Genomic DNA, 21,490 nt, shown 5'->3' on the forward strand with positions numbered 1-21,490 from the left:
AAATATAAAAAATACGAAATCTGTGGGCGGATCCCGCGTTAGCTCTCAATGTTGAGTGACGATAAACAAAAAATCACTTATTTACAACGTAATAAAATTTTGCACAAACCAGCAGACGACCATCGATAAAGAGCGAATCGCGAGTTGGAGGGAGAGAGCGAGAGGGAGAATATAATATCTAGATTAACGCCGGGATTTTCAATTCTGAACCGAATGGATGTCTTTAAGTATTTTTAAAAAAGCACTTTCTCTGCAACGCAATTACTCCCTGAAAGATTTCGTCGGCACGAATTGTCGACTAAATATTCAAAATGCAAGCAATGATTATCAGGCATCACGAACGATCAAGAAGACACCTGTCAGCATGGCTCTTGGTTGCACACAAATCCGATTTCGAGTATGCGATACGAGACAGATGCGTTGCGAAACATCCGCGAAAGTAACGATAAGCCCGTAAATCTCTAAACGATGTGGCAGGTGAGATAAGATGAAAAAAAATTAAACTCCCCCACTTTCTCAGAGTTATTATAATCGTTTCGATTGTAATTAGCTGTGACAGATGTTACGACGGGACGGTAATTGCAGGGGTTGGCTGTTAACGGATAACGGATAATTGTGCGCCGCGCACACATTCGAAAAATCTACATTGCAAAATTGAGTACCACGGATAGTTGCAGTCTGCAGGTGCAATTATACAGTTGCGATGCGGTTCTAGTTCTTGATCCAGCTCCGTGTGGAACATGCCGGTCGGGTTATAATGAAGCACGGAGTTCGCATGAGTAGTTATAATAGCTAAGGTACCAGCGACTTGATCTCGGGATTGACCTTTGTAACTTTATTGGCTCATCACTCGAGCGCAGAGGTGAGGATAGTTGGATGCTGAACCGTCTGGAAATAAGTGAGAATATCGTGCAAATATCGGCTGACTGAGTGCAGTTTTATCGCCGCGACGTTGGGGCTGCAGAAGAGTCGCGGAGGAATTGTAACGAGAAAGGGTCGCGATCACGGCTCGGAGCCAAGGCTGATGGGATGATATACCTGCCATGTACGACATCGGAATTTCATGATATTTTGAATTCTGTTGATCGACCTTCGAAAAATGAAAAATCCATTTGTAAATGTCTAGGTATAACATGGATGTGTGATATAAATTACGGATCGCGTCCGGGCGACATTCCGGTATCGGTAACAAATCCGCAGGGAATTGGAATTCCACACGTGGTATGATAGTGTTGGCGCAGGGTCGTCATGCGACATCCGTTTTAACGACAACCTGAATTCGATATGTATGCCTGAGGCGAACAAACACGTAGAAACCGCGAAATCCGTGTACGTGTACGTGCAAATTTAAACTGCCGGGGATCTATGAATATTTGTAAATTAATGGATGTACACCGGACAAGTGGTAATAATATTTGTTTTTTACCATTTTTAATTCTGTCGTTTGGTTTTGTTTTATCTTTTCTTTTTTCCCTTCACATTAACTCATCCTCGGATTTGCGTGCGCGAATTAACATCTACAAGTCGAGACTAATAAAGGGATGAGCCGATTTGACAATACCGCGCCGGCACCTGATTGGAGGAGACGATTAGCCGCTACTGATCAATTTGGTATAAATGGTGCGGGATCCGTATTCAGAAATCAGATTCATCCGAAGTTTTATCCTATCGGGAGCATCTTCTACTCTGACCATGCAGTTCCTAGTGAGTGATCTATTCCAATAGTTATCGAGTTATTATCACCGTACGATCGTTTCTACAGTCACTTATAATTTTTGATCGATAAAATATACCTAATAATCGAAAACGAGGCAGAGTTTGTACTCGGTAATCGAAGCGAAAAAATAAGGGAGTAAATTACTACCCGAGGAATTATTGCCGTACGAACTTAATTATTCTTTAATTCCAGATCGTCGCTTGCGCTCTTTTGGGCGTGGCTCTTGGCCAGTACAACACATACGAAGGCTTCCCAGGCTACCAGGGCTACCAGGGATACCCAGGATACCAGGGATACCGGGGATACCAGGGATACCAGGGATACCCAGGATACCAGGGATACCAGGGATACCCAGGATACCAGGGATACCGTGGCTACCCCGGATTCCAGCCCGCCAAGCCTGTTGAGACCAAAGAGAAGGAAATAGTCCCGGTCAAATCGGTCTTCCCCGTCAATCCAGTCGTCACTCCAGTCTACACCAAGGGAGCGTACGAAAGGTAGGCCAAAATTCGAATCCTGACTATTAACTCGGTCGTCGACAAGGGGCCTTCGACTTTTTGACCGTTTGTAAATGGTAATTTTCTACCCTGGAACGAACGTCGACTGTAAATTTGCATCATCTTTTCCAGCGGAGTCTACGCCCGTATTTTGGCCCAAGAACAGGAGGTCTCTCCGGACGGTTCTTACTCCTACAGATACAGTACTGACAACGGAATCTCCGCTGCCGAGAGCGGCTCTCCCGCCAACGGTCCCACCGGTCCAGTAGAGGTAAATAATACTCGGTCTAATTGGTGGCAAAACATTTTTATCCCTGAGTAATCGATTCTCTCGACCGGTTACTGCCCAGTTTATTCTTCTTCGCTTTGCCTTTTAATTAACCTCTTTCTCACTCCTCCCCCTCCGTTGACAGAATTACGATTTCTCGTGCAATTCCGTTGCGCACGCCAGTCGTAAACGATTGATTATTACCAGCAAACCGAATTGGGAAGGGGAAAATAAGGTAAAAGAGTCAAACAATACCCGATGAGTAAGGTCACGATTTTAAGGCCACCGCAGTTAAAAGTTTCGAAACACCGCCGTGCGAGGTATAAAGTCGACCGCGATGTCAGGATCCAGACAAACCCCCCGGCATTTTGCATCGGACTTTACGTCCCCTTATCTCACTTTATCAATCGTCGATGCACACGCACCTTCGCGTACGAAGACCGCACTCCACTACTCGTACCGCTCTCGATACGGAGCGATAACCCTTCTTCCTCCCGGATGTCAAACGCTCATGCGCATTTCCGTTCCAGGTTGTAAACGGGGAGTACTCTTACGTCGCCCCCGACGGTACTCCCTTCCAAGTCCGATACGTCGCTGACGGAAACGGCTTCCACCCCCAGGGTGTCCACATCAGCACTGTAGGTTCAGGATACGCCCGACAGTACGAGGGTCGCGCCCTTAACGTTGTGGCTAAGCCCGTAGAAGCAGCAAAGAACAAGAAATAAGGACCTGATCATCGGCGTATTTGGAAACAAACTAGCGTTAGTTATTAATCTGCTTGGCCTGAGGGCCACATTTGTTGTAATGTGCAATTTCACCGACCGACATGAGAATTGTAGAAGTGGAAGATGAATTAATAAAGTTTCAACTACAATTCAAACAGAACAATTTGCCTTTATCATATTGTTATACACATCCTGATCTGATCCTGACGAGTATCGCATTATAGATATTGTTATTATAGAAAATTTCAGCAAAGTCCAGGGTACAGTTGCAAAAACGATGCGAATAATTTTAGAATTGCAGGAAAATGTGACGCAAGAAACTATTTGCAGTATATAATCGTAGTGATTGTCGCTGCTATTACATTTTCTGGCTATAACAACATCGAATGTGTTTGTTTGTATTTCTGCTTCTTGTTCGGCTAAACAAGGTCTTGATACCAATCTATTGTTGTACAAACGTGAGATGATCGAAATGGCTGGAAAAAGTTTGGAACGAACAGTGACCGTAGATCAAAAACTGTACAGTAATACATGCTAGATTTTCAGCAGATTACAGGTACAAGACTGATTTTCGCGTCACACCCAGAACTATACTTTTCAGTGATGGTAAAAAATGAGAATAGTCAAGGACTGTGTACTACAGTAACCCACGGAACTATGGAAATTTCAATGCTGGCGAATCAAATTCTCAAGTCTGTCTGCCTATTATACCTTAAGTTTTAATGAAATTCCGTGATTTACGACCGTGTAATACAACTTCCTCGTAGCAAGAGGCATCCACGTTCAATCTCACGGGTTTGGGCAAATTCGAAGGTCGAGATGAGTAGCCGGACGAAGACGTTCTCAATGCGATATATGGGGCATGCCACGTCAAATTAGCAGCCCATGCATCTCACCCTCTTCGATTCTCATCATTTTTTATTATGATGTTCTTGTCAATCCAAAAAGATCCCGGGAATTCTTTCAGATTTTTTTCAGCCACCAGTGGAATTGGTAAAAACTCGCAGAAACAATGACGAAAACGCGATTTAAATTTTTTTTAACATTTCACACTGATTCTGTGATTCGAAATATGGGTTTTACGCAAGACATGATAATGAGGTCTCAATATTATTTATTATTTTTACTATTTACTATTTCCGAAGTGGTCGTGCATTTTTATTTTTCATGCACCTCGATCTAAATAGATTGCAGAATCACATTATTTGTATGATTCCGTGATCTATTTAGACCGGGGAATGGGAAAATAAACTTCAATTCGAACATGGGAAAACTAAAATCTTAAAAAAAAAAAATAGTAAATATTGAGATCCCGTTATCATGCGGTGCTTAAAAATCACATTTCTAATCATAGAACCTGTGCGAATTTGTACAGTTTTAAAAAAATGGTGTTTTTGGAATTGGATATTTACTTTTTTTTCCAAATTTTACCGGTGGCTGAAGAAAATCTGAAAAAATTCACAGACCTTTTTCGAGTCGGTATGAACATCGTATCAAAAAATGATTAAAATCGAAGAGGACGAGGCACATGGACGGTTAATTTGACGTGGAATGCCCCAATACACATACAACGTCAACCCGGGTGGAATAATTGAGTATAAAATAAAAATTCAAATTTAAAATCGAGACCATGCCATTTCGTTTGGACCTTTGGATAACTTAGTTGCTTGGAATTTATTCACGCTGACACATGACAGACCAAACCACTTTTTGTCTATTACTATTCTTTTTTTCCCTCTTATTTTTATCTCCATCTTCATTTCCCCCCCTTCGAACCGATGTCTGGCACTGAACAACACCCGTGTGTATAAGCTCAGGGCGAGGCTGCGGCTCGGCCCGCCTAGGCAAAGGTGAAAGTGCTCTACGCATCCCAAGTATCTTCCACGATTTTGCATTTTTTATTTTATTATACTGGTCAAGGACCGTCTAATATACGTATATTTGCGCTCGTTTGTCGGTGTGGATCCGTTCCAGTGTAGGCGGACGTATATAGTATGCCTACCTATCAAAAGGTGTTGTTGGGCAATGGCAAATGATATTTTCAGACGTATAAACGCTCGTAATATTTCGAATTACACGTTACGTCAACCAACCGCATGTACGCTCGATAGATCTTTTTACAGAACTGCATATCGTGATCCGTGCAAACTGTTCGTTGCATCGATCTAACGAAGTATTTGGCACAAAATGCCACGTCTTCATATCCAATTATGTCATCGATGAAAAAGTATTCCCGTATTTCAGCGGATTGTGATATCCGGGATATGGAATTAATATTCTCTAGAACTTTCAATTTCGGGTAATCTCAAACTGCTGTGCGGTATGACTAATTGTATAATTAGCCACGAGTGTATTATTGACAACTATTTGCAAATAGTGTCATAGATTAAGATTGGAATTCGCAAACTGAGGCCATGCACTTCACGTGCTACGTTTCGATGAATAAGAAATTAAATCTGCTGGGAAAAGCAAGCTTAGGCGTGGTTAAATTCCTGTGAACAATGAAAACAGCATTAATTTAACATTATTTTTGTATACATTGATGGCATGTTGTACAGTATTTGCAAAATATTGTCATTAGTCCATCGTGAAACATTGTAACGCAACATTATCCTTATAAGCGAGACGCGCATTATCGTTGACAAATTACAGTAATCAATCAGACAAGATAAGTAATATACAAGAACTTCTATTTCGTAATGCGAGGCGAATTTCATTTGTGCATATAAATCAGAGACCGAATAGCTTGACAGACCTTGATTGAACCGTATTTTACAAGGGGATGCGTACCTACCGATGTGAATCGGAAAAAAGTGAATCCTGTTTCGCAGTTTTTTCAACCCCTTCACTTTAAAATGAAAACATTGACTCAAAATGCCTTCATTTGAGTAAAGAAATACTTTTTGGCCGATTTTGAGATGTCTTGGACAAGTTTCAAGAGCTGTTTTTTTTTTTCAAAATTTGCCTTTCTCTCGCAATGTGAGAATAATTTTAAAAAATAAATAGCGGCAATCGATTTGTCAGAAATTTTACCCCCATTTCATATACTTGACAATTATTTAATATGCAGTATGTTTCGAGAAAATTGTAAAAAACGAAAATAAAAATTGCGTAGCGAAAGGACTGATTTTCCAAAATTCACGAAAGCCGCGCGCACGCTTCTAATTTTATCGTATGTCACATATTTAAAATAGGTTTATAATAATAAAAATTAATTTATCGAGGAGAAACTATTTTATCTTTCGCAAATTAAAAAAATGTATAGTTTCCTTTTCGTCCCAATTATTCGCATCGGATTGTGAGATTCTCGGGCGAATTCAAAGTCGCTGCCGCAGCTACGATGAACGTTGTCCAAATTTTTGCCATCGCTGTCTCTACCTAGCGGCAAGGCAATGTATCGACTTCGCGAAAATAACACAACCCGATGGATCGCTACATCGGTAACATTAATGAACCTATGGCAACTGCTTGTATGCATCATGCTCTGAAACCCGCTTCGATGCTTCAGACGCAGTTAAATACGTAGGTGAAATTCGGCTCGCTCTGCGAGCGGTATTTTGAAATTTGCGCGCGGTTCCGAAGCGGGAAATTAGAAATTCGATCCCTTCTTGAAAGCATAGCGAGTTCGACACGATTTAACATTTTCTTTCCCCTGCCAGGTTCTCCTGTCCTTTTACTTTAAATCACATATAGATTGAAAAAAAAAGTTTCTAATTTCGGTTGGAAATGAAGTTTTGTCATTTCAATTTTGACATTTTTGTAACATTATAATAGTCAAAAAATGATTGCCAGAAAGATTTCGGTTTCTCCCGACAAACTCTCGCGATGATCTCGGGAACGGCGCGATAGAAAAATCTGAAATTTGCAGAACTTGACAGTTAATTGATGGCCATGAAACATTGCTATCAAATTTGGCAATGAAATCACTCGTTCTAAAATATTTTTATGATAATTGACGGTACTTGTTCCAGTGATCGCTTTGGGTTCAATGGCGATGAAGAGTACCCCGAAAAATTTTGTCCTTACGATTTGTTTTCATTACTTCACCTATAAGCCCTGCGAATTGGCGATAGTACGTCATAATTAGCGTGGCGCCATTTCGATTACATCCGGCTAGATGTAGTTCGATCAATGAGATCATCTGCCTCACGGATTAAATTTCTTGGATGGCCGTATCGGTCTTTCGATCCTTAGCAAATCCGAAAACATTTCCGTATGATAATTAGCTTCAGTGCGAATAAATTTATCATCGTATCTACGTATTCACACCTCCATAAAGCTTTATGCGGCTGTTTTTAATGTCCTGTACAATTGGCGCCTGGAAAAACAATTTCGCCTGGAAAAACAATGTCGTCCTGACGATTCCGCAGTTTTATAGTATACCAGTTTCCAAATTGATACGAGAATTTAATCTTATCTCAAGTCCAACGATTGGCCTTCGAAAGCCATTAAATACGTTATGTAAATAAACGATCGACTATTGACATTCCGTAAATGGTAACACCCACCGAATTTGAATTCTCTCTAATCTGGTGACATTGAGATCAATGATGTTACTCGCATAGCTGAATTCGTCACATCCGTTCATCATCATATGTTTACGCCTACGGGCATTGAACACAGTCCTAAAAAATTGTATAAATGCTAATGTTAATAGTTCGGATTGAGAAATATTGGTAAATTGATGGGTGTGTACCGGACGAGTTTTAATTTTGTCTTCATTTTTTATTATTATTATTTTTTTTTTTTTATTCAAACTCATTCGCCGATTCACGTGCGACGATTATACACATGCTTCAACACTGTTAAGGGATTGAACTGGTTTCAGAATACGGGCGATCCGATTGGTAGATACGGAGAAGGAGTCCTGATCACTTTCATATAAATAGAGCGAACTCGGACTCCAGAAATCAAATTAACCCGGAGCTCAATCCTCTCGACAGCATCTTATCGTTGAACATGCAGTTCTTAGTGAGTGTTTTTTTAAATATTACAAAGACTCGACAAACGCATTAGCCCTTTTTCGATTGTCTCGAATATTGGGAACAGTGTGATATTTATACTCGTATCTGCGGAAACATCGGAAAAAGTGAAACTCATCCAGCGTAACTTCTGTATTATTCCAGATCGTCGCTTGTGCTCTTTTGGGAGTGGCTCTTGGCCAGTACATCGAGTATCCAGGATACGCAGGATACGCTGGATACTCCGGCGTGTACCCAGGATACCGAGGATACTCGGGATACCCAGGATACACGGGATATCCAGGATACCGAGGATACTCGGGATACTCAGGATACTCTGGATCATACCCAGGATACGCAGGATACGACGGATACCGTGGCTACCCCGGATACGCCGGCTACCAGACCTTCAAGCCCAGCGAATCAAAGGCGAAGGAAGCATTCAAGACAATTGCAACGGTAGCCGAGGTTAACCCAGTGTTTCCGGTAGTCGCTCCAGTCGTCCCGATCGTCCCGAAGGCGTTGGGAAGGTACGAAAATTTGATTTGCTACTCGGGACCAAGGTCTTCTTTCACTGACGAGGGAAACCCTTGGTGAAATTGCTCTCGAAGGACCAGATTCGCGGATGAATCGCCAGTTTTTCCAATTCCGCGGCGGAAAGTGTGGATTGGGTATTTTTTATTCAACGATTATCCTTGTTTTTTCTTCCAGCGAATCCTACGCCCGCATCGTCAACCAGGATCAGGCCAGCGCTCCGGATGGTAGTTACAGGTACAGCTACCAGACTGAGAATGGAATCACTGCTGCCGAGAGCGGCTCATCAGTCGTTGGTCGCAACGGTCCAGAAGAGGTTTGCACAATTATTGAACAGCCGTGTAATCCTAACTCCATTCGTCACCATCCGTCTTTCCGATGTCTCATATATTGAAAAGCGAGTCGATGCGTTTAATCAGCCCAGAAACACTTTCGATTCGAGATAATATCAAATGAATTGATTTCTTGAAGCTGGTCGAAGTTCGGATCCATTACCGAGGGAAAGAATCTAGATGAGCTTGATATCGATCGGCACTTAAAAATCAGCGCGGCGATATAAAGTGGTTCGCGAAGCTAATCAAAGAGCTATAAAACTTGTCGAAACATTCGTGTTATTTAAATTCTTACGAAAGAAGATCACCTCCGAATGAGCGAAGACTAGTTCTGAATTTGATTTAACATTGAACGCGAGCTTCTCAGTTGGTGGTACAAAATTGCCACGCCTAGGTGTCGTAATCGAAATTGATGTGTGAAATACTCTTTTTATTTTGGCAAGACCATCATCCTTAATGAGGTTTACCGTCTTTGCAACCATTGGACTCTGCAATACCTCTCGCGTTCTCTATGCGTTTCCCTTTTTCCTTCTTTCTAATATTTTCGGCTTTCTCGTTTTTTCGAACGGAAGTCACTGCTCAACTGCCTTTCAATTTTTGTTTCAGGCTGTGGTCGGAGAGTACGCTTACACCGCCCCCGACGGAACTCCCATCCAAGTCCGTTACACCGCTGATGCAAACGGTTTCCATCCCCAAGGAGTCCACATCCCGAGCACCGCCAGATACCAGAAAAGAGCCGCTTCTGCCGCTGAAAAATGAGATTTGGCGAAAAGACTGTCAAGGCTGACCGACAAGGCTACGAGCTGCGACCGCCGTCGCACCCTAAAACGAACTAATATTAATTATGACACATAAATTCATGTTAGATCTGTTTCATTTTTTACCGATAATCCAGCTATATACGATTAACGCTATTGTAATTAACGTCCGATGAATAACGGGATTTGAATAAAAAACATATACCCACGACAATAAGTATTTTAATCCCCATTTTTCAAAAATATATAAAGTCATCAGCATATGACGTTTACCGTTAGTGAATCGTTCTTGTACCACACATATTACTTATATATACTTTAGTTTGATTGGAATTTAGCGAGAATTTATGACCGTGTTACAGAACATCCGGATCACGGTAGGTGTGTATATGACACGTTTAATAACACATCTCTAGGTGAATCCCAAGGTGGAGATCACTGTTTAGATAACGTATGTTTTCCAATATTCATCGTCCCGTAACTCGAACAGCAAAAACAGGTCTAGAATTGGAACGCAATTGCCCGCATGAGAAATATATTTGCGAACATTATTTGCGGACACGTATTCTCTTGCACTATGTCGCATTAACCCAATGTATAAGGATCATACATCTTTCGCAAAGAAATATGACCTCGAACATTTTTCTCATAGAATATAAATGTTTTTTTATGCGTACTCAGGGAGTGCTAAGAACAAAACGAGTATTCCGCTGTTCGAGATTAGGTGGGCGTATCTTTTAAATGTTTCGCAAGAGCAAATGACATTTGTAGACAGAAATTTTAGTGAAAAGTATTAATGATAACATTATGATGATAACGATCAATAAACATTAGGTTTTGTGGAACTGGAAAGCGTCAATTTATACAAGCCTTAATCTGAAACATCGATGTACGCAACGTTTATACAATATGCCAACCGCTGCCACCCAAATAGGTCATGTCAATATTCTTTCGCATATTTCAATCGGTAATACCAGAATTTATAGTCATAGTCACCTTAAAAATATCGACAATTCAAACCTGGTGGAAAGCGAGCTGCGGCTTAGAATTACGTCAGATCACGATTAGAACACATCTATCGTGATATATGGTGCTATCTCCAAAACACAAGGCAATATTGTGTACCCGGATGTAAATAACTTCTACTTGTATATATATCCAGAACAAAAAAATTCCAAACCCCGTTCACCTAATATTTTCTGTAGATCGAAAATGAACACTTAACAAAGGGGAAAATGCTTACGGATAATTCAAATTTCTATGAATAATATAATTATACAGATGTAATACAGTGCAGTGCTAAAATGAATCATGAAAGATTTATACACAATAACGAAATACCGTCTGCGTAATACATTCTCTTCATTCCGTCGTTGAGACGTCGCATTCCTTATAAGTAAAACGAGCGTCACAACTGTTGACCAATTATCCTAATAAATCGAACTCAGATGTAATACGTAAGAATTGTCCTCTTTGCAATACGAATTATAAAGATTTAACACATTCTTCTATCTTAGATTCAAACAGGCTGTATAGACTGCTACAGAAACCGTTCTGCCTTCCGTTTTCAACGTAAAGTTTTGTATCACCATTTTTCGCGGTTGGTCGTGAACGAATTCGAACCGCCGTTGGTAACATAGGTACAAATTTGGACTAGTTTTCAATACTGCTGCTTCTATCTGGCGGCGAAATAAAATACTACTTGAACGAAGCCTATCCATTTTGGTGATTCGCCTTCGCCATCTATGCACACGTAAAAAATTTCATGCTCATCTGTCACGAACGGTAATTCTGCTTGTAATACAGATTGATCCTAACCTAACCTAGTCGACCGATCGTTTGTCATTCTCAAATTTACGAAGTGTAACATATTATAATTCCGGAGTATTGATAATAAAATCAATAAAAAATGCCGGACCATCTAGGAGACGATATGCGTAAGGTGAAACCGGAGAAAGAGAAGGAAGAAAAGGAAATAAAATGTGAGAATCCTGCCAGGGAAACTTTCGCTTGATTCGAAATATCGATGCTCTATTACACGGCATTTTATTCGGTTATTGAATTGTATTTTACTGTTTCAGCTCTTGACGAGGGAGATATCGCATTACTTAAAACATACGTAAGTTTTGTAAATATTGCGATAGAAACACCTGTGTTAAAACACATCGCAAAATTATATTCAACCTATTTCACTCTCTTTCCTGTTTCAGGGCCAGGGACAATACACAAAGAGCATAAAAGTCGTCGAGGAAGACATTCAGACAATAATAAAGCGCGTAAATGAATTGACGGGCATCAAAGAGTCGGACACGGGACTGGCGCCGCCTGCGCTCTGGGATTTGGCAGCGGACAAACAGACGCTGCAGAATGAGCAGCCGCTGCAAGTAGCGAGATGCACCAAAATCATAAATGCCGACTCGGATGATCCCAAGTACATAATAAACGTGAAGCAATTCGCAAAGTTCGTCGTAGATCTCGCCGACTCTGTCGCCCCCACGGATATAGAAGAGGGAATGCGCGTCGGTGTCGACCGCAATAAGTACCAAATCCACATACCTCTGCCTCCGAAGATCGATCCCACCGTCACCATGATGCAAGTAGAGGAAAAACCTGATGTCACCTACAGCGATGTGGGAGGATGCAAAGAGCAGATTGAAAAGCTTAGAGAAGTCGTTGAAACGCCACTTTTACATGTGCGAACAAATTTTGTCAATAATTCATAATTGCGGAGACAACTGTTAGTAACAAATATGGATATTTGTTACTTTTTATTAAATAATTATTTATGAAAACTGTCATTTTTCGTCGCACAGTCGTTAACTTTTATGCAAAAACTCGGCGTCACATACTGTCGGGAGTACTTGAGATTGGAAAAAATAGTAACATCAATTGTCGTTGTTTTTAATGTTGATTAATTTTTTCCTCTGCACGTTTCTAGCCTGAGAAATTCGTCAACCTAGGTATCGAGCCACCAAAAGGAGTCTTACTGTTCGGACCGCCAGGTACGGGAAAGACACTGTGTGCTCGAGCAGTAGCAAACAGAACCGACGCTTGCTTTATTCGTGTTATCGGTTCTGAATTAGTTCAGAAATACGTTGGAGAGGTATGTAGCAAACAAGGAAAAGCTCTGTTCGTGAAAGAAATATTAATTATAACTCATTGATACTTACCTGAACAGGGTGCTCGAATGGTCAGAGAACTGTTTGAAATGGCACGTAGCAAGAAAGCCTGTCTAATTTTCTTTGATGAGATCGACGCGATCGGTGGTGCAAGGTTTGACGATGGCGCCGGTGGAGACAACGAGGTACAGCGTACTATGCTCGAGTTGATCAACCAGTTGGACGGGTGAGTTTTAGAAATACTATAAATAGAAGTGTCTTTAGATAATGCATAACCAATCGTCGCCAGGTTATTGACTACACAGTCCGATATAATGACCACAATTTTCCAGGTTCGATCCGAGAGGTAACATCAAAGTACTGATGGCAACTAACAGACCAGACACTCTAGATCCGGCTTTAATGCGTCCTGGACGTTTGGACCGAAAAGTAGAATTCGGATTGCCTGATCTAGAGGGCCGAACGCATATATTCAAAATTCACGCACGTTCCATGAGCGTCGAAAGAAATATTCGGTTCGAACTACTCGCTCGATTATGTCCAAACAGCACAGGGGCTGAAATTCGCTCAGTTTGTACCGAGGCCGGCATGTTCGCAATCAGAGCGCGTCGCAAGGTAGCAACGGAGAAAGACTTCCTAGAAGCTATTCACAAAGTGATCAAATCGTACGCCAAGTTCTCCGCCACCCCGAGATACATGACCTACAATTAATCTCGCTAGGCTTCAACCATTGTTTGTATCAACAGTTTGGTAAATTTTAACAACTACTCGTGCTTTGAATTTTGCTAATTTATCCAATGCGAATTTTCATTATGATAATTTGTCTTATAAAGAATCATCGTATTGTAATATTGTCGTTATTTAATTGTACCCTCACCTCCTCGATTCACTGATTACCAAAAAACGGAACTTTTTTAGGATTTCATTTGGAGTATCACAGGGCTCTTCAAACGCCGTCTTTTAAGGTTTTCAATCCGTACTGTTTCAGCTTGTATCTGATAGCTTCCCTCTTTCGGATTTCCGCCTCCATTCGCTTGTTGTCGAGCAGACAGATGTGAGCGCACGGCTTATTCACCTTGTAACGCAATTCTCTTCTGGGATTGAAGCTTCGTCGTGTTACGTTCATCTCCTCGTCGGGGCAGCCCCAGTATTTCGTCGGATAAAATAGTAGCCCCACTGTCTACCTTGTCGCATGCATATAGTAACTAAGAAACGATCGATCTTATACTGATGATTGATGATTTTCGCTTACTAGAAACATTACTCACATGAGTTCGTACGTGTATGCCGTACGTGATTAGACCAACAATGAGAAGAGGAATTACGAGGCTGATGCAGGAAAGGATCAGGAAAGGCTCAAGCTCCCAAAGTTCGTCATATAGAGTATTTATCCTAGTGGGCAGAGAGAAGAAGACTGCGAGGTGGTAGATCGTGTAGTACTGGAATTGAATAAGCATTTAGAAATCACCTAGCTCGTGTACATGGACAAAAAGCAAGATTCACTAACCGTGGCAATCAGCGGCGTCAAATAGAACATGGCCTTCATGAGAAGATTCGGTTCGAATTTGTACATGAATTGTATATCGTCGCAGAGCCGTGTTACGGAGTAAGAAAATAGGATAAGCGAAGTCATGATCGCAAGGATCAACAGGGTCACCAAGGTTCCAACAAAGTCGAGAAAATCGTTGATAAATATTCCTCCAACCTGAAGAGGGTGTCGGATTGAGAAAAAAAATTTCATCTCCAGGACTGTTAAACCGCATTTTATACCTTTGTCGTGAAAATAAGGCTAACTGCAAAACAGGAAAGCGTCACTATGCTGACAAGATATGACCGGTACGATTTTACAGATGGAAAAGCTTCCAAGAAAGAATTGACCGTTGCGGTGAAGACTATGGTCTGAAATCGAAAAGGTATCATTTGTCGGCGAAAACACTGAACAGTTCGGTCGCATGGACATACATAATAAAGCCTCACCATCTCCATGACTCCCTTTATAAAAAAAATCAAAAAAACCGCAACGATCCAAAGCTTTGCCATCGGCAGCAAGGATAATTGGGTTGGGATAAAAGCCGTGACGACCACCTCGTCTGCAACAAAAAAACCAGGCTTGCTGTTGTCTCGAGTTTACTCGAGGTGAAGAACTAAAAGCAACCGAAGTCAACGCAACGCCGGTATAAAGAATAATTATTCAACGAACGTGGCCAGATGAAGCAGCTCGTATCAAGGCCCTGATTATCAGCCATTGACCCGTAACAGGAAAAGACATAATAGATTCCAAGGTACTGCAGTATGCTGGCAAGAAAGCCAACCAGAAGGACGTCTGTGTCGGGCATGGAGGTATCTGGGCCGTAGCTTCCCAGTTGTATGACGGTACCCTCGCATATGTGCGACATGAGAATAGCGTGAGTCAATGCTTTGACCCAGATCTTAAGTCCAAGAGTGAACCAGGTTTCAGCGCACCAGTAAAAAATGGGTTAAATCAAAGAGTTAAAAAGCTTAGGAGATATCGTGATGTCAACTTAATGCTCACTTTGTAATTGAACAAGCCACTGAAGTCCAGCATGAGAAGGGTGCCTTTTTCCGAGTAACCCTCGCTCGCCCAATCTATTAATAGCATCAGGAAGTAGATGGTCGTTACGGAATAAGCGAGCTTAGCAAACATCTGGGAAAGAATGAATCAAAGTCAATTTCTTCTTCGGTAATGATTTGGAATGAGATGCAGCGAATGAGTAATAAGCAAGGCCTTGTACTCCTTTGAACGATCCGAAGTCACGAGTGGTCAGAATACCGACGATTATCCAGACCAGCGCTGAGGCCGCTACCCATTTTGAGTTTACCGGACCGATACCGTCGGGTTTTTCATCCGGTCGCCAGAGGTTCGACACGCTGCAGACCAAAGTATCGAAGGGTTCTTTAACGCCCTAGTATTAAGCAGATGGAATGCATTTAGGAATGAGCGAAGGGGATGAGCTATGTGTTCGCCACTCTTTGGTGAACACCTTACGGCTACCGAACTGGAGCTCACCGATAGTACTGAGCGATTCCTGGATAATAGGTGTTGTTGCAATCGACATTTTCGGGTTTTGAACTGAGCTCGAAGCACGGTGGCAAGTTTTCAGACTCGTAGGTACAATCGGTCCAGTAATTTTCCGGCATGAAGGGTATCAGGATAGATTGTAGGACGAGTTGACCGGTTAACGCACTCCAGTAAATACAGGTGTATAAAGAAAAGGCCATCATGCTCGCGCCAATGCCTGTAAATTATTCGCGAAAATTTGGAGTTGTTGGTATCACGTAATCCGTGAAGCGAAAATCCTTACCGTAACCGATTGGAAAGATGTTCCATATCTTTATGTAGCCAAACTTTGAATAGTATCCAAGGAACAGATGTTGACATTGAAGCGGCGCTATCACGATGTGGTGAATTCCGTAGTAGAGTATCAGAAACGATACTGTAACGTAACCCGAGAACCAAAATAACATTGGCAATGTGTCCCTCAAGGAGAATTAAATCGGAATCAATTTCTGCGTCGTATTTCGAAACGGGTTTCTCACTTTTGGAGTTCAGTTTCTTACTCTGAGTACGTACTTCCGTTATACTGAGCGGACTTTGTCACGGTAACGATGAAATTGTTATTTCCCGACTGCAGAATGAAGAGGATAGCCAGATACTCCAGGCGATTTCGAAATACCCTGTTCTCATCCCACCGCCGATTCTCCTGAAGATGAAAAGACACTCGAATTAAAAATTCACGTAGCGGTTAGGGTGTAATCGGTCAATTCTAGCTTAAATCTAGGAAATCGATCGAGATAATAACAGAGTGTTTATGTCCGACAGATTCCACGTCGCTTATGGATTCGTGTTTCCGTTCTTCTTCGTCTTCGGCGATCTTGTCGTTTTCGTCATTCCTTTTCGCAATCATCGCTGTTAATATGGACAATTTTTACCTCACCTGTCAAGATTCGATCTCGACATTCGGACTGAAATCAAATCGCTACTGTTTCAAAAGTGGCGAATCGAGGAACGGGTGATGAAACATTAGAAAAACAATGTAAATATGCTCTGGCATAATATGCGAAAGATTTTTTTCTTCATATTTCGAACGAAAATAGATGAAGATCAGTTACAAAATCTGATTTTCCAGACCGAATTAACCTTATTTTCTACGGCTAAAGTTCAGTTTTATTGGCACGTTGGGTACGTTAATGAGCAGCGAAACCCAGTCCAACAGTTTTCCTTCCCACGAGAATTTCAAGTCCCGACAGATCTGAAGAAGAAGGATGAGCATGACTTTGTCTTCCGGAAGCAAGGATCTAAAAATACTATCAAACTTTCAACACACCCTCAGCAAGAATATTTGAATATTCTGTTCTGCCAATCGTCTCGCGATACATGATCGAGGACCGTGGCCAAACGGAATAACCAAAAAGGGGTTGAAAGGTGCATCCGATGACGCTTCGCCCTCCCGAATCCATCGTTCGGGTTTGAACTTGATCGGATCGTTGAAATTTTCCTCAAGTCTGCATATCACTTGGTTCTGAGTCACGATAACGGTCTGAAAAAAATCGATGTTCACAGATAAACGTCGTGCGACAGTCGGTCTTGGGTAGTTTCACGCAGCTAAGCCAACGAATGATCGAACTCCTTTTACTTACACCTTCCGGCACGTGATACCCGTTCAGAACTGCGTCCGTTTGCAGAATCCTTCCAACACCAACGGAAATCGGATTCATCCTGAATGTCTCCTTGATCACTGCCTTGGTGTAAGTCGCGTTGTTGAGCACATCGCCGTCGATCGGTTTGTCCGTCGTCGGCAACAAGTTGATCGATTCTCTGTGCAGCTTCTCTTGAACTTCGGGATTTTTGGCCAGATGATAAAGCACAAAGGACGTGCTATTCGCCAGCTGAAATAACCCGTAAAAAATTAAGAAAACCGTCGTATCGGTTGTTGCAGTCCGCAAGTTTTTGATTATTCTTCACCGTGTCCATTCCTGCAAGAAGCATGTCGCACGCCATTCCGATTACATCTTTCTCGTCGATGTTCGGATTGCTCAGGTACATTTCGAGCAGCGATTGCTTCTCGGTTGGTGAGCTCGTCTGTTTCATCGATTCAATTTTCCTGCTCACCATGTCCACAGCGACTCTTTGCAAAAAAAAAAGAAAAAATGGAACATTAACTGGTGCAACTAGAACGAAGGTGGTCTCTGTTATCTTAGCGCGCTTACTCCTCCATGAAGCTTTGGGCTTTGCACAATTTCCGGTACATCGGCGTATCGAAGAACCTCCACAGCTGCGGCCCGTTGTCCAACTTTAAGATAGTAGTGTTCGTGGAATTGGCCGCGTCTATTAGTCTCGAACTTCGCGAATCACTGTGCAATTCATCGGGCGAAAAGCTGTGCAGTCTAACGTCAAAGGCCACGAGACACGTTACTGGAAATTAACGACAGGTCATTTTTCATCGCACACTCAATAGTTGGATCGCGTTTTTCTTAATTTTACGTTATTTTTGTTTGAAATTCCAATTCCCATTACATTCCAAGTACAATCTCGACAACACAGGTAGAAAATCTTCATGCTCCGCCTGCGTACTGAACTGGATAAATTCGCCGATCACCTCGTCCGTCTCTGGCAAATAACTTCGAACGTTTTGAGGCCGACTCAAACCCTTTTGAAATTCCCGTCGAATCCTCCACCAGTCTGATCCATTACTGGAGGGGGGAAAAAAAAAGAAAATTCTTACGATTCTGCGTCTCATTGTCATTCTGATAGAAATTTGAGTAAACTTAATTTATACAGTGTTCCCAATTCACAGATGTCGAAACGCTTATTTCATGTTTTTACATACGTAGGCAGAAGACCGCCAGTATTGTAAATGGCGGGTCTGTCGGTGCGGTATTTTTCCAGTGCAAGATGACTCCTTCGTTTCGGATACAAGCCTCGTTCGCGACTCTCCATGCGAAATATTTCCTCTATATCTTCAGGGCGAAAGACCCAGAGGACGTTAACTCCCGGTATAATCTCTTCACGAACCAGCGGACCGTACTGCTTCAATTTCTTCGCACCGTTCTCGTGGAGTTTCTCAAAATTGTATTTTCCTATCGAATCGATGAAAATTTTTATGACCAGAGAAAGTCTCAAGCATCAATCGATTTGCTAGGCTTATTTCGCATCCACGGTCGTGAGTGAAGACGGCTTAAGATACCAGCTTAAATGTAACTCGCTCTTAATTTATATTTTTGTTTGTAAACAGAGATTATAATTTGCCGAGATCTTGGAGTGAATCAGCTACGATGTACCATTCGTTAATGGATTATTATATTATTATCCGCGATCAAACGGTGCCGAATTCAGCACACAATGAGAATAATAATTGTATACCTGATATTGTTAATAAAGTTTATACTGACCAAAATACGGCAAATAGTGATACAGGGTTCCAATTACAGGGAAAGATCTCGGCCCCGGAATATCCTTGAAGGGTTTGACATCCTGCGCTGTTTTTACTCCGCTTTGAAATCGTTTTATCAATCGCAACGGTCTCAGGGCACGAGCGTGAAGCATTTTAAACCGTAATTTCATGCCTACTTTACTCGACGCACTATTTTTCAAAAATAACAACCTTTGTGTCACGATGTAAGCCGAAAACTAAGAGCTGTTCAAATTATTGGACGTTCTGTCGACGGCTTCTTGCACGTATCTCGTCGCCCATCTTTGCTGTCGCTTCCCATCCTCTCTCCGTCTCTTTCGTCTCCTTCTTTCTTGCAGAAGCGATGAAGCCAGCCTTTTCCTTCCCCTGGATCGTCTTATTCATATAATCCGTGTGCCCCAAGCCGATAGAATTTCAAATACCATGCATTAATTTGATCCGAGGTAAGATTGTTTAGTGCTGAGTAACCGCCATGTGCGATAAACAGTTTTACTTAGGTCGAAATAAGATTCTAGCTGCGGAATAATCAAAGCGTAAATTCCGCTTACACGATCACTGAAGGTTTTAAACCGGTTCTGGGCTTCGGCAGTTCATATCGGTTATAAAAACAAAGAAAGCATTTTACATGTAGAGTGCATTACACAACTCTATAAATTGTAAATTTCCCCATTCAGAAGTCATACTTATTACAATCTGAGGCTTTGCATGTGAACTCGGCCACCTCTGCACCTTGACAACTTCAAGATTGAGCGGACCTGCCGTGATTTTTTGAAAAAAATTTCAAGACCCCGTACCGAAGATCTCATTAGCGAAAATTTTGGGGTCGAAGAAATTGAAAAATTCCTGATCAATGTCATCTTGGAATCGGAACGTTATATCAACAAAAAGAAAGTGGTCGATTATGATCCGTCTTGAATCGTACTGTTTGCAAAAGAAACATATTAATTGCCTTTCTTCGGATAGAAGGTCAAACAAAATGTGACCATTCAGTAGATTGGGGGTGTCCATTAATTACGTGAAGTGTTTCTTTTTTATTTAATTTGAAGCCCCCTGATCCTTGATGAGATTTGGTCGACTCCTTCCCCCTTATTTTGAGCTCACGTAATTAATGAACTCATGTAATTCGCATTCCGAAATGTTTGTTGATCTTCTCGAGCCAGATTCATTCATTTTCTGAACCGTGACCACGAACCAGTTTCCAATGCTATTAAAATCATCCATCACGAACCTAAGCATGTCCTTGAAAATTTACAGAGAATCGGTCAAGAATAATTTGCCGATGTGAAATAAATGAAAACACCCCGATAAATTTTCACATGACGCGAAAGTAAAGAAACGGCATGCTTTCTACGAATTTGCTATTGCGATTTCGTAGAAGGCCATCATCGTCTGCAGGATCACGTTAACCTCGATTGTCTGGTGGAGAACGATTCTGCGGAAGACGGACTGCCAACTACTTTACCGAATGCAGGATCTTTTTCTCAGAGAAATCATGGCCATGTGAAAGTGCACACCAATCTCGGCAATGAGAGCTATACTAGGACCATCGCACTGTCCTTGTCACTGCAGGTCAGGCCGGACCCAATAAAGATCATATCTAGACTCTGCTTCGATGGGTGCTAGAAGACAGATAGCAAAGTGCAGTGACTTTTTCGGACAAATTGGAGAAGCTCTAGGCTAAGCCGCTATGCAGCTTGAGGCCGACAAGTTGCGGTTAAGATTAGTACATCCTGTTTACATGCGGAAAAATATTTCTGAAACTCGATATCGACGTCGACAATTTGAAAGGCCTAGAAACCCGCTGGCATTGTTTACCAAGCAGTGAAGAGCGATTAACCGTGAAGTCGGTGGCTAGAAACTAAAGTCCAGTGCCTGCGGCTTTGCGCAGATTCCTTTCTCCCCCCCAGAGGTCTTCTTGACAAACACTTGATCTTCCCGCCCGTACGATGAGACGCAGCCACTTGTCGTTCGTAACTGAGTTCTGAAGTGCAGCAGATTGCCGTTGGCGATGGCCGATATATCTTGAACCTCTATTGGCTTGGTCCCTGGACTTTATACCGTAGTCAACGAATAAACTATCGCGAGCACGAACGATCCTGTGCCGACCACCTGAGCTTAAAAAATCTTCATTGCCCGCACTATCCGAAG

The 21,490-nt window shown here is 41.9% G+C and overlaps 4 protein-coding genes across 4 annotated transcripts; 2 read left to right on the plus strand and 2 right to left on the minus strand.

Moving 5' to 3' along the window:
* The first annotated feature begins 1,547 nt into the window (after positions 1 to 1,547).
* On the plus strand, positions 1,548 to 10,006 carry LOC124310290 (prisilkin-39-like). The gene is made up of 7 exons (XM_046774102.1): positions 1,548 to 1,704; positions 1,910 to 2,214; positions 2,347 to 2,485; positions 3,013 to 3,204; positions 8,334 to 8,698; positions 8,880 to 9,018; positions 9,641 to 10,006. The coding sequence occupies exons 1-7, from the start codon at positions 1,618 to 1,620 to the stop codon at positions 9,791 to 9,793; spliced, it is 1,380 nt and encodes a 459-aa protein (XP_046630058.1). The 5' UTR covers positions 1,548 to 1,617; the 3' UTR covers positions 9,794 to 10,006.
* A 1,557-nt stretch (positions 10,007 to 11,563) lies between these two features.
* Positions 11,564 to 13,760, plus strand: LOC124299972 (26S proteasome regulatory subunit 7). The gene is made up of 6 exons (XM_046753488.1): positions 11,564 to 11,774; positions 11,874 to 11,911; positions 12,003 to 12,485; positions 12,731 to 12,895; positions 12,971 to 13,137; positions 13,244 to 13,760. Exons 1-6 carry the CDS (start codon positions 11,702 to 11,704, stop codon positions 13,620 to 13,622), a joined length of 1,305 nt encoding a protein of 434 aa, XP_046609444.1. The 5' UTR covers positions 11,564 to 11,701; the 3' UTR covers positions 13,623 to 13,760.
* Positions 13,761 to 13,857: 97 nt separating this feature from the next.
* On the minus strand, positions 13,858 to 16,837 carry LOC124310291 (sodium- and chloride-dependent betaine transporter-like). Its single transcript, XM_046774103.1, has 12 exons — positions 16,751 to 16,837; positions 16,504 to 16,633; positions 16,235 to 16,366; positions 15,940 to 16,168; positions 15,665 to 15,800; positions 15,445 to 15,576; positions 15,112 to 15,340; positions 14,889 to 15,001; positions 14,682 to 14,810; positions 14,419 to 14,616; positions 14,180 to 14,350; positions 13,858 to 14,091 (listed from the first exon to the last, which is right to left on the minus strand). Exons 1-12 carry the CDS (start codon positions 16,835 to 16,837, stop codon positions 13,858 to 13,860), a joined length of 1,920 nt encoding a protein of 639 aa, XP_046630059.1.
* Positions 16,838 to 16,971: 134 nt separating this feature from the next.
* LOC124299970 (cytochrome P450 302a1, mitochondrial) lies at positions 16,972 to 19,633 on the minus strand. Its single transcript, XM_046753472.1, has 8 exons — positions 19,323 to 19,633; positions 18,761 to 19,010; positions 18,448 to 18,623; positions 18,141 to 18,345; positions 17,896 to 18,058; positions 17,571 to 17,819; positions 17,258 to 17,470; positions 16,972 to 17,182 (listed from the first exon to the last, which is right to left on the minus strand). The coding sequence occupies exons 1-8, from the start codon at positions 19,492 to 19,494 to the stop codon at positions 17,072 to 17,074; spliced, it is 1,539 nt and encodes a 512-aa protein (XP_046609428.1). The 5' UTR covers positions 19,495 to 19,633; the 3' UTR covers positions 16,972 to 17,071.
* Between the last annotated feature and the right edge of the window lie 1,857 nt (positions 19,634 to 21,490).

The sequence above is a fragment of the Neodiprion virginianus genome, chromosome 1 (genome assembly GCF_021901495.1).
Source record: "Neodiprion virginianus isolate iyNeoVirg1 chromosome 1, iyNeoVirg1.1, whole genome shotgun sequence".
Taxonomy (NCBI): domain Eukaryota; kingdom Metazoa; phylum Arthropoda; class Insecta; order Hymenoptera; family Diprionidae; genus Neodiprion; species Neodiprion virginianus.

What these genes read in the sequence shown, in the direction of transcription:
- LOC124310290 (XM_046774102.1), top strand. Translation starts at nt 1,618, where the DNA reads ATGGTGCGGGATCCGTATTCAGAAATCAGATTCATCCGAAGTTTTATC. An exon ending in CTCTGACCATGCAGTTCCTA is followed by an intron (nt 1,705 to 1,909) that starts GTGAGTGATCTA and finishes CTTTAATTCCAG; the next exon opens with ATCGTCGCTTGCGCTCTTTT. An exon ending in ACCAAGGGAGCGTACGAAAG is followed by an intron (nt 2,215 to 2,346) that starts GTAGGCCAAAAT and finishes CATCTTTTCCAG; the next exon opens with CGGAGTCTACGCCCGTATTT.
- LOC124299972 (XM_046753488.1), top strand. Translation starts at nt 11,702, where the DNA reads ATGCCGGACCATCTAGGAGACGATATGCGTAAGGTGAAACCGGAGAAA. An exon ending in TTCAGAAATACGTTGGAGAG is followed by an intron (nt 12,896 to 12,970) that starts GTATGTAGCAAA and finishes TTACCTGAACAG; the next exon opens with GGTGCTCGAATGGTCAGAGA. An exon ending in TTGATCAACCAGTTGGACGG is followed by an intron (nt 13,138 to 13,243) that starts GTGAGTTTTAGA and finishes ACAATTTTCCAG; the next exon opens with GTTCGATCCGAGAGGTAACA.
- LOC124310291 (XM_046774103.1), bottom strand. Translation starts at nt 16,837, where the DNA reads ATGATTGCGAAAAGGAATGACGAAAACGACAAGATCGCCGAAGACGAA. An exon ending in ACTTCGGATCGTTCAAAGGA is followed by an intron (nt 15,577 to 15,664) that starts GTACAAGGCCTT and finishes ATTCTTTCCCAG; the next exon opens with ATGTTTGCTAAGCTCGCTTA. An exon ending in GCCTTATTTTCACGACAAAG is followed by an intron (nt 14,617 to 14,681) that starts GTATAAAATGCG and finishes CACCCTCTTCAG; the next exon opens with GTTGGAGGAATATTTATCAA.
- LOC124299970 (XM_046753472.1), bottom strand. Translation starts at nt 19,494, where the DNA reads ATGAAATTACGGTTTAAAATGCTTCACGCTCGTGCCCTGAGACCGTTG. An exon ending in TCACTATTTGCCGTATTTTG is followed by an intron (nt 19,011 to 19,322) that starts GTCAGTATAAAC and finishes TCGATTCGATAG; the next exon opens with GAAAATACAATTTTGAGAAA. An exon ending in TTCTTGCAGGAATGGACACG is followed by an intron (nt 17,820 to 17,895) that starts GTGAAGAATAAT and finishes GGGTTATTTCAG; the next exon opens with CTGGCGAATAGCACGTCCTT.